Source organism: Gymnoscopelus microlampas (genome assembly GCF_963454915.1).
Source record: "Gymnoscopelus microlampas genome assembly, chromosome: 9".
Lineage (NCBI taxonomy): Eukaryota > Metazoa > Chordata > Actinopteri > Myctophiformes > Myctophidae > Gymnoscopelus > Gymnoscopelus microlampas.
Window position 1 is genome coordinate 49,195,944 of NC_139946.1, and position 11,342 is coordinate 49,207,285.

At 44.8% G+C, this 11,342-nt stretch overlaps 1 protein-coding gene across 1 annotated transcript in view; it reads left to right on the top strand.

The window, feature by feature from the left end:
- The window catches only part of LOC311052444 (tRNA (guanine(26)-N(2))-dimethyltransferase-like), a gene marked incomplete at both ends in the record, with an annotated part of 19,403 nt that extends 16,776 nt beyond the window's left edge, over nucleotides 1-2,627 (top strand). Inside the window, one exon of the mRNA XM_084067407.1 lies at nucleotides 845-2,627. Within this exon, the coding sequence (XP_083923533.1) occupies nucleotides 845-2,627 (1,783 nt within the window). The remainder of the gene's footprint in view (nucleotides 1-844) is intronic.
- Between the last annotated feature and the right edge of the window lie 8,715 nt (nucleotides 2,628-11,342).

An 11,342-nucleotide genomic window follows, 5' to 3' on the forward strand; every position in this document is an offset into this window, starting at 1 on the left:
CTGCATAACATTACAGCATCACCACCATTCATTACATCAATGCTTCTCTAACATTGTCATGCACATGCATGTGTGTTACCTCTCAGACCCCTCTCATCTGAACATGTAGCCTAGCGCATGAAGGGAACGTCAACAGGATGTTCACTTCTGGCAATTTCGTCCAGTGCAAAGACACTGTGTTAAAGACGTACACAACAGTCTGATCTCTGTGGTTCACGTTCCTGATCCCTCCAATGGCGTACACTTTGTGTCCGACTGACACAGCTGCAAGAGGTCCTTCAGATCGCTTCACCTCAACATTACACACACAGAGAAAATGCTCCCACTTACAGTATATAGTTGGTACAGCGGTCCCCAAGTAGTGCCGTCAGGTCGATGGCATCAGTCTTGTCCAAATATGGAGTTCCACCCGGCCTGGTTGCGATATGGGTCTCCAATTAGTGATGTTAGGTTGATGACATCAGTGTTGTCCGGATATAGAGTTCCGCCCCAAGTAGTGACTTCAGGTCGATGATATCAGTCTTGTCCAAATATGGAGTTCCGCTCGGCCTGGTGGAGGTTGAAACTGACAACAGGTGGACACTACTCCACAGTGTTATTTTTTTCATTCAACAGGGAGGGTATTGTGGGCTACCTGGACAGGGTTTTAGATATTTGAAGACACGGAAGGACATCAGACAGTGCCAGAGGCTGTTCAGTGCTACACATCCACTCTGCACATTTGATCAAAGTTGTCACACAGTCATTTGAGAGAAAAACAGCAGTGAAGGATTGCACAACGCCAGCTTGGTGAACACAGCACTGAAAATATTTCGTTCTCTGTACATTGTGTTGCTGCCAACAGGGGACTGAGATCCATGGAACCCTTACGAGCCATTCAGGATCCTCAGGATCCAAACACCGTGGCTGGGGAGGACACAAAGCCTCGGTCCCCTACCATATTATTACCACCACATGGGGAAGGGCAGAGTCTGACAGACAATGACAGGGAAGGACCCCAAACTGGACTGTTACCCGGAGAGAAGGTGGTCAGAGAGGGCAAGGCTGCAATCTTGTTTCCCAGTGCCAACGAAGTCTTTTATAACCCGGTCCAGGAGTTTAACAGAGATTTGACGTGTGCTGTGGTCACAGAGTTTGCGAGGGAGGAGATGGCTCGGAGAGGAGTGAAAGTGGTGGTGCCAGGAGAGAAAGAGAGGGTGGTGGTTACTCTGTCAAAGAAAAACAAGGAAACGGACAAGCAAACCGAGCCAAAGGAAGACAGGGAAACAGACAAGCAAACCAAAGAGAAAAATGGAAGACAGCCAGTTGTGACCGCGAATGTGGGGGACAAATGTGAGAATGGCTTGTATGTATTGGAGGGTCTGGCAGCATCAGGCCTGCGCTCTGTGCGTTTTGCCCTGGAGGTCCCTGGCCTGCACTCCATCACCGCCAACGACTTCTCTGCCAAGGCGGCGGCCCTCATCTCCAGGAATGCCCAGCGCAACGGGGTCACGCACCTGCTCCAGGCCAGCTGCAAGGATGCCAGTATGCTGATGTACGAAAAGCGAGGAAAGAAGGAGCACTATGATGTCATTGACCTGGACCCGTACGGCAGCCCCGCCTCCTTCCTGGATGCTGCCGTCCAGGCTGTCGGTGAAGGAGGATTGTTGTGTGTGACCTGTACGGACATGTCAGTGATGGCCGGTGCCAGTGGAGAGACCTGCTACAGCAAATACGGCTCTATATCATTCAGGGCCAAATACTGTCATGAGATGGCTCTGCGTATCATCCTCCACAGTTTGGACAAGAGGGCCGGAGTGTACCGACGCTACATCCAGCCTCTCCTTTCCGTCAGCGTTGACTTTTACATCCGCGTCTTTGTGCGCGTCCACACTGGACAGGCCATGGTCAAGAACTCAGCCAGCAAACAGGCTCTGGTATATGACTGTGTTGGCTGCGGGGCTTTCTACTTACAAAGGATGGGCAAGAAAACGGCCCAAGGAAATAATATGAAATACTCTGCCGCGGCTGGTCCTCCAGTTGGACCCAAGTGCCAACACTGTGGACTCACACATCGGCTGGGTGGTCCTGTCTGGGCAGAGCCCCTCCACGACATGGCCTTCGTCCAGAAGGTTCTGTCGGCCGTGTCCGGGAACCCCTCCCGCTTTGGAACCGCCAGGCGCATGGAGGGGATGCTCAGCATGGTCAGCGAGGAACTGGAGGATGTACCCTTGTATTACACTGTGGATAATCTGACCAGCATCATACACTGCAACGCCCCGCCTCTGCTCCAGTTCAGGTCAGCTCTCCTTCACGCAGGTTACAGGGTCTCCCTCTCTCACGCCTCCAAAAATGCCATCAAGACAGATGCCCCCCCTGCTGTCATCTGGGACGTGATGCGCTGCTGGGAGAAGTCCAATCCTGTAAAGAGAGAGAAGCTGTTAGAAACTAGTCCTGCCTTCAAGATCCTCTCAACTGAGCCCAGCCTCCAGGCATGTTTCACAGTGAGGGAGGATGCCAACCCCCAGTCCCGGAAACGCCGCCTGACCCGCTTCCAGAAGAACCCACAGAAATACTGGGGGCCCAAGGCTCGCGCCAAGGCCGGTGGTAGCTTCTCCACTGACCTCCAGGCGGAAACGGCTATTTGATATTTCGGGTGAAATCGTGATGAACACGTCATAAGAGCCATTTTAGGGCCAAAAGTTTTGATCATTCACCAAAAACGGTTGAAGTGAAACAATAAGAATTGAAACTGAAAGTTTTTGAATAAATTGCTTGTTTTAAAAAAAAAATTTAGTTCAAATTTATTTTATCAGTTTCAGATTTTATGTTTTCAGATTCAGATCCTATTTTTACAGATTCAGATAGATTTTGCAAAAAACAAAAAAGACAAAAAATAAATTTAAAAAAATGAATCTGTAAAATCAGGCAAAAATAAGAATTAAATAACATAACCCTACCCAACCCTAACCCTAACCCTAAAACCGAAATAAAGTAAAAAAAAAAACGGCCAAAAACGCCCAATATCCACACAATAACCGCACATTTTAGCGTGCGCGCACGGGTCGGGGACACATGCACGTGCGATGCGCGCGCGTGCATGCGTGCCCACCCGCTCCTGTTCAAACCCAGCCTATACTAGCGTTCTGGCTGCGCCACTGCCAATTCACGCCCACTTTTTAGACAGCGCCGCTACTCGAGGTCCGTAAGAACGATGAACTGCAGCTCTCAATGCAATCTCTATGAGAGGCATTGTAAAATACCGTCATTTCACTGGTTAACTATAGAGGCTGTAGCGATTTGTTTTGTGTTCTAATAAAGTGTCCCATTTGTTTGGTTTGTCCTTTTTAATGTGACTTACCTGCCATTTTTGTTACTTTATTTTGGTCTTAGGGTTAGGGTTATGTTATTTAATTCTTATATATATACAACCCACAATATAGGCCTACTATATATACTCCATCAGTGTGTCAAAAGTTTACTAGGTTACTCATTACTTTCTGTATAGCCTTGTTTTGTACTGTATGTTCTGTTACTATGTCTTGTAATTGTGTTTTTCAAAACGGATATCTTCGTCTCCGTTTAAAAAAAAAATCCCTGTCCACATGACAAAGATATCTATGTCCACACGTAAACGCAGATACGCGTTGATCAGCAGCAGGTTTCAATTTTATATTTACATTTATTTCATATGATGGGCGAAATACATAATACATTTTAATCACATTTTAAGGCCCAATACCAGTGGTGGAAAAAGTAGCCTACTCAAAATATTTACTTAAGTAAAAGTATCAATACTGCAATGTAGAAATACCTAGTTTGTGTGTGGCTGAAAGGCCCAAACACAAAAATAAATGTCCTTTTAGAAAAAAGATCCATACACATGTAGCCTAGGCCTTAGTCTGTTCTTCCCCAGCTGTTAATCTTATTGTGTAGTATTGTTCTTGTGTTTTTCCTGTGTGCTCTTGCTTTTTGGTACCTGTCTTGTCTCACCACCCTTGTTATTGTAACCCTAGGCACCAGTGTCCTGTTTATCCCCCAGCCTATCCCTGTGCTGATTGTCTAGGTGAGTTCACCTGTGTCTAGTTAGTCTCTGTCTATATATACTCCCCTGTGTAAGCAGTTTCAGTTGGTTCTGTGTTGTATGAGACGTGGTCAGTGTCCTGTTCAGTGTGTACTTTAGAGTTTTTGAATCTTCTAGTGTGGGGGTTTTCAACAGGGGGTCTGGGACCCCTAGGGGGTCCTCAGAGTTACTGCAGGGGGTCCGCCAAATCTTTGTGATAGGGTTTTTTATTTTACCTTAACCACTTGAACCCAAGCATCCCTTTTTTGAGGAGAACTTTAGCCAAAACATAGCCGATCTACAAGCTCACAACGCCTCGCCTCCTGTGAGGCGTTGTGAGCTTTTAGATCTGCTATGTTTTGGCCAAGAGGTGTTTGGTGTTGAGGGGAAAAAAAGAGCAGACCAAGTAAAAAAAAAAGTTAAATCTGAAACACAATTTTATACAATATAGAGGGGGTCCCTGCTTCATCTCTCTCTAAGCTAGGGGGTCCTTGGCCTGAAAACGTTGAAGACCTCTGGTATACAGTGTCACACAAAAGTATCAAAAATGTTGCATCGGGAAAAAAAGGAAAACAAATAGCAGATCTACAAGCTCACAATGCCTCGCAGCTGCTATTTTTGGCAAAGAGGTATAGGTGTAGAGGAAAAAAAGAGCAGACCTAATTTAAAAAAAAAAAGTTATATAGAGGGGGTCCTTGCTTAATCTCTCAGCTAGGGGGTCCTTGGCCTTAAAACGTTGAAGACCCCTGCTTTAGAGTTTTGGTGTGGGGGTTTTCAACAGGGGGTCTTAAAACTTACTACAAGGGGCTGCCAAATCTGTGCGTGATTTAATGGTTTTACATGAATCACTTGAACCCTCGCATCCCTATTCTAGGGGGAACATTAGCTGGAAATAGCAGATCTACCAGCCCAAAATGCGTCTGTGACTGGTTGTGAGCTTATCTATCGGCTATTTTCGGCCAAGAGGTTTGGTGTACGGGGGGAAAAAAAGAGCAGACCCAAGTGCACCGCTAAAGCTCAAGTTTACAAAGTATTGGGGGTTCTAAGTCGTTAAATGTCTTAAAATACACATTAACATGAGTCAAACATGTAGTGGGGGTCCCTGCTTCATCTCTCTCAGCTAAGGGGTCCTTGGCCTGAAAAACGTTGAAGACCCCTGTTATAGTGTATTTGAAGATCCTTGTGACATTCCTAGTGTCCTTGTGATTTCCTGGTGTGGGTTTTTGAGAATAAAAACCTCTTGTATCTTCACCGCTCGGCTTGTTTGTTCTGCACCTCTTTAACCCATTAAGACCAGGAATATTTACTAAGATTATGCAACACAATGGTTGTTTACTACAAAACGCAGGTTGACCAAATTGTTAAATACCTCAGTCTTAAATACTTAATCATACAACAAGTGAAGCAAATAGTAGAACAATTTACACAATTTAAAAAATTGACCTCCTAGAATGACGGGCCCAAAATTGGGATGCCAGGTTAAAAGTGGAAAAGTTTTTTTTTACCATAGCGTTCCCCGATTTTGCTTCAGCATGCTACTTAGCAAAAAAAAAAGGAATAAATTCCATTTATTCCTTCTATATTCATATATACACTGTATTCCAAAAAACACAGGTGTACAAGAGCGGGCCATAGCAAGACATTTAATCAGATTAACTTTCATGCAAACTTGAATGCATTTTAACATTAAAGCCATAGAACATTGAATTCAGTTTAGAGCCATGCAAACTTTGAACTTTTCCACTTCACTTCAATATATTTGGACGACAAATGTAACAATGCTTGTCCAAACCATTCTATTGTTCAATGTGAAAATGCATTTTTTTAAGAAATAAAAAGGTTCATTGTATTGCTCCCTTTCACAGTGTATTTATTATATTCATTAAAAAAATAGTGTTGACCATTTATACAATTGCCTAAATCTTCTGAAAGTGGTCAAACAATTTGACAGAAATGTAAGGTAAAAGACAAGTTTGTGCTACGCTGACCTTTCATAGGGAGAGATAATGAGCTAGTAGATCTATTTTTTGAAAAATCACAAATGTTTGCAAATCTTTGAATATACATGTTTTAAAGGGAACATGCGGTGTAACTCAAATCTTTGCTTCGGGGGATTCTACAAATGTCTTCTAAATCCTAACAGTTTTTGGAAAAAACGTATGTTGCTATAATAAGTTGTTCTCAAGCTTTTTCATGTCAAGGACCCCCAAAAATGATGTATTTTGCCGTGGACCCCACTAAAATATGTTTTTTCAGGGACCCCCCAGAGGCAAAGATTTGAAATAGAAAATGTTTGCTTTAAAATATTAGAATATTTGCACAGATTTTTCACGATGTTTCTAAAATAGCAGATCTACAAGCTCATAGTGCCGCGCTATGAGCTTGTAAATCTGCTATTTTTGAATAGCCAAATAAATCAAAAAATGACCACATCTTGACTATTACAAGTTGTTCTGTCAAATTTGTACTGGAGTTGAAGTAGGCTACTGGAGTACTTATGTTAAAACAAAAAACTTAACATATAAATGACAAAATATATATTTTTTTAACATCAATGCATTGCTGTTTAAATGTAGAGATGTTCGTCCTTGTAATTGACATGTGAACTTATCAAACACCACCAACATGGCAGATTATTGCATGAAGCTTAGCATCATCTTCTTCTCCAGTTTCTGCAGGCTCCTCCTCTTCGTCTTCCTCCTCCTCATCTTCATCCTCTTCCTCCTCACCCTCTTCGGCGTCTGCGTCAGAGTCGGCGTCAGTGTCTTGTTCCTTGTTTTTCTCCTCCTCTATGACTATGTCATAGTCATACAGTTATGCAATAGCTTTATGCATTGTAGTATCAAATTACACTATCAACTGAGCAGTGGTGGAATAAGTACCAGGCTTCTGTGTACCTTATTTCGACCTCCCGTCCTCGCAATCAATTCAATCATTTCCATGTTTCTCTTCTTCCATTCCATGTTTCTCTCCTTCCAGCCTCTGTCGAGTTTCTCTTTGTAGATGTTCCATGCAAGTCCAAGGCCTGAAGAAGCCCCGAATACCCCACCCGCGAACACAGTAACCCCCACGGTAACAATCTTGCCCATCACTTGCTCGCCCGCGGCGGACAACTTGGCAAGTTGCCAAGCGTGGTCCTCATCCTGCGGCAATGTCCACACCAAGGCCTTTCAAAAAAATGACTACCTTCTTGCTCGTCATCTCGAGAAAAACAAACAAAAACGTTGTTGATTGTCTCAGAGAGACTTAATCTTAATAAGAGTGATATATAAGATATCAAAGATGAGAGTAACACATATATTTTTTCTTAAAGGAAACAATTAATGGCAAACTGGCTCATCCCATCTACGGAAAGTAGCGGAAAGGAGATGCCTTTTGGAACAGCTTGATGGTCCTTTCTCCGCTAAGGATTTCGATCAACCGTGCTACCTCACTTTGACTGCAACACATCAGAATTTCAGTTTAACTTCTAGGTTACCACACACAGTAAGAAAGTAAGGAACAACTGTGTACTTGAATATATAATTATAAAAATAATGATAATATATCATAATAATGTATGTAATGTACGTAAGTACAGAAGTCAAGTAAATACATACTGTTCAGATCTGCAGGTGGGCGCAGACCACTGGCCTAGCGGTATGGGCACTTAGGCTCCATTGTAGCCTGACAGCGCACCGTGGGTTCAAGTCCCGCTCCCGGACGATCTTTGCCGCATGTCACTCCCCATCTCTCTCTCTCCCTGTTTTCTGTCCATCTCCACTATACACTAAGGCAGAAAAGCCTTTAAAAAAAAGAAAATAGCTGCAGGTGCTTCCAATATCTGAGTATTTTTTCCACTACTAGTTTGTAGTATGGGAAATTATCCACGATCCAGCTGTAGATGTCGCAGAGAGTGACTTTGGATTGTTTGGCCAGATCTGCAGGTGGGCGCAGACCACTGGCCTAGCGGTATGGGCACTTAGGCTCCATTGTAGCCTGACAGCGCACCGTGGGTTCAAGTCCCGCTCCCGGACGATCTTTGCCGCATGTCACTCCCCATCTCTCTCTCTCCCTGTTTTCTGTCCATCTCCACTATACACTAAGGCAGAAAAGCCTTTAAAAAAAAGAAAATAGCTGCAGGTGCTTCCAATATCTGAGTATTTTTTCCACTACTAGTTTGTAGTATGGGAAATTATCCACGATCCAGCTGTAGATGTCGCAGAGAGTGACTTTGGATTGTTTGGCCTGTATGGCCATATAGATGAGAGAAAGGTGTCGGTATAAGGACGTCTGATGTTGGGGTCTGTCTGGTAGTCGTCCTTCCACAGTGTAATGGGCTAAACTCTTGAGAGGGGGGGACATGGTACCCAGTGCTGTGGGAGGTAGCGGGTCTCCCTGGGTCTACTACAGACATCAGGATGACAGCTGTCCCCAGCCAGCGGGCTGGATGGAGAACCAGTGCTGCCCTGGGTGAAGCTGAGACAGCTGCTGCTTTTAGGGGGCGAACAACGGGCTGGTGACTGTCAACCCTGTTCCCTCTCTGTGGAGGGTCTGCATTGGGAACGGACATGGTGTGCAGTATATATATATATATATATATATATATATATATATATATATATATATATATATATATATATATGGCATTTATGCGGCGGATATTTCTGACCATGGAGTCGCCGACGATCATCACTGTGGGAGCTATGAGAGGGGGCACAGTGGGAACAATTTTTGGAGCTGGTGGTGGAGCAATTTTTGGAGCTGGGGGAGGGGAGGGGGGCTGCTCAGCTGAGGCTAGTGTGGGAGGCTGATCAAATGAGGGACCGCAAGACACTTTCTTCTGCTGTTTATGGAGCGGTGTGGGACCTGCAGACCTAACAGCCCCTCCAGCATGTTTCGGCGGTCATTTCGTGGCCGCGGTGCCACCAGATCGTCCGAGGACTCGGCTGGGGCGGTGTTTTGCCCATGCAGTGAGGGGAAATGGTCCATGTCCAAGATGGAGAATGCGTTCGTGATGCTGAGCGGGGGGGCTTTGGGTAGGGGGGGTCGAGAGCGTGAGCGGGGGCCTCCATGTTTACCCCGCGAGACCAGTGACCAGGGGGCCGGGGTGGAACTGGCCAGAGGTGGCATCATGTGGGCGTCCAGCCACGCCGGGACAGTGTCATCTAGGTTGCCTGCAGTGGACATAACAGTGGGCGGGGGAGGCAACAGGTGGGCATCTGGCCGGGCTGGAACAGTGTCGTCCAGGTCGCATCTATTGGACACGACAGGACGAGGGCCCACGGCGACTTCGGGGTCGGTTAGTACAGGAGGAGCGTCGTCATTCGGCCAGAGAGAGTCAAAGAAGGTCTCATCCTCCTTTATCTGATGAAGGCGAGACACTCTGAACTTCAGCTCAGCCACCTCCTGGGAGAGTCGGAGACAGCTGTTGCAGTCGGACGATGAGGTAGGTGATGACATGGTGATGACATGGTGGCCAAAAATGTCAGGTGACATAGTGACAAAAGTACAGCAATGTGAATTCTCAGTTTGAGGCATAGCTGCACTTCTCCCCCGGCCCCTTCCGAGTTCGACCTCAACCTCAGCCAGCTGCTCCTCAATCCTGTCAGATGGATTGTCCATTGTTGATCCTTAGAGACGATGCGTTTAATCGTGTGGGATGTTCCCCTTCCGAGTTCAACCTCAACCTCAGCCAGCTGCTCCTCAATCCTGTCAGATGGATTGTCCATTGTTGATCCTCAGAGACGATGCGTTTAATCGTGTGGGATGTTCCCCTTCCGAGTTCGACCTCAACCTCAGCCAGCTGCTCCTCAATCCTGTCAGATGGATTGTCCATTGTTGATCCTCAGAGACGATGCTTTTAATCGTGTGGGATGTTTCTGTTTTTCTCCACGCTGCCACCACAAAGCGTACTGAGCAGAGGATGAAGAAGACTTAGGTTTAACATTAGCAATCACAAATCACAATCTGTGTTACTTTCAATGAACTTAAAGTCACATAATTGTTCTTTTCTTCTTTACAGAAAATATCAAACATGAACTTCAATACAGAACTTGAATAAGCATTACTCTTTACAAAACAAATAAACAAATACAGAGGATTCAGTTTTCACAATTCACTTTATTTTATTTTATTATTATTTTTTTCACATCACTCTGCAATAATGGTAACAACCAGTCTCTTTCAAGGTTTTACAGTCCTTGAGGACTTTCTGACTGATTGACCTTGATTCTGAGCTGTTGTTTCAATGGATGGATTCTCAGCTGTGTGCTGAGGTTGTTTCAGTCTTATTAATTTTGCTAAGTCTCGTAGCACTCGTCCATTCTCATGACAACATATCGAAGGAACTCGTTAAGCACCGTGAGCAATTGTGTCATCCAATAGGATCCATCCATCCATCCATCCATCCATCCATCCATCCATCCAGTCAGTCAGTCAGTCAGTCAAGTCAGTCAGTCAGTCAGTCTTGGATGATGTGATGCATCCTCAGGCTCAGCAGAGTCAGCAGACTGAGAAAGCTCAGTCCAGCAATCATCTTTACGGATGTCTTTTAAGGACTCCAGTGATGCTCTAACAAGCTCACCAGCAGCACATACATCCACAGGGTGATACTGTAGCATTGCATTTGCTGGTTTCAAGACCCCAAGCACCCGCAAATTTGCCAATCTCAAATAAATGTTTCCTTTTCATTTGAATTAAAGGCCTGATGCCTCGGTGCACAAATCAACTGAGGCCTCATCATCCTCTGAAATCTCTGACAGGATAATGCAAAGACGTTCTTCCTTCTCAACAATGTACCTTGTCACTTCATAATGGCTTGTCCAGCTACTTTCAATTAGTCGTCTGAGACAAGGAGCATCATACATTTCTGACACATAGTGGTGATGGCAGAAGTTATACAGGGAATTACAGAGGACAAAACTTGTTGGCACATGGCTCACCCTGCATATTCATTCTGGACAGACAACAATATGTTTTTGAGGGTTTAAGACAGTTGAATAACTCAAATCACTATGTGGAATTGGAGGCACCCATTTTTGAACAAACAGCAATAGAAGTGAGGGGAATCATTACAAAGTTAAGGGAGAAAAAGTTTATAGACCATAAACAAGAAAAATACCTACGGGGCGAAAATTCCCCTAGGGCTAGAGTCCTTTATCTTCTACCCAAAATCCACAAGGACCCAAACAGCTGGACTATTCCTTATGAAATTCCACCTGCACGCCCAATTGTCTCGGATTGTAACTCAGAAACATATGCCACAGCAGAATTTATTGAGTTCTACTTAAACCCACTATCTGTAAAACACCCAAGCTAT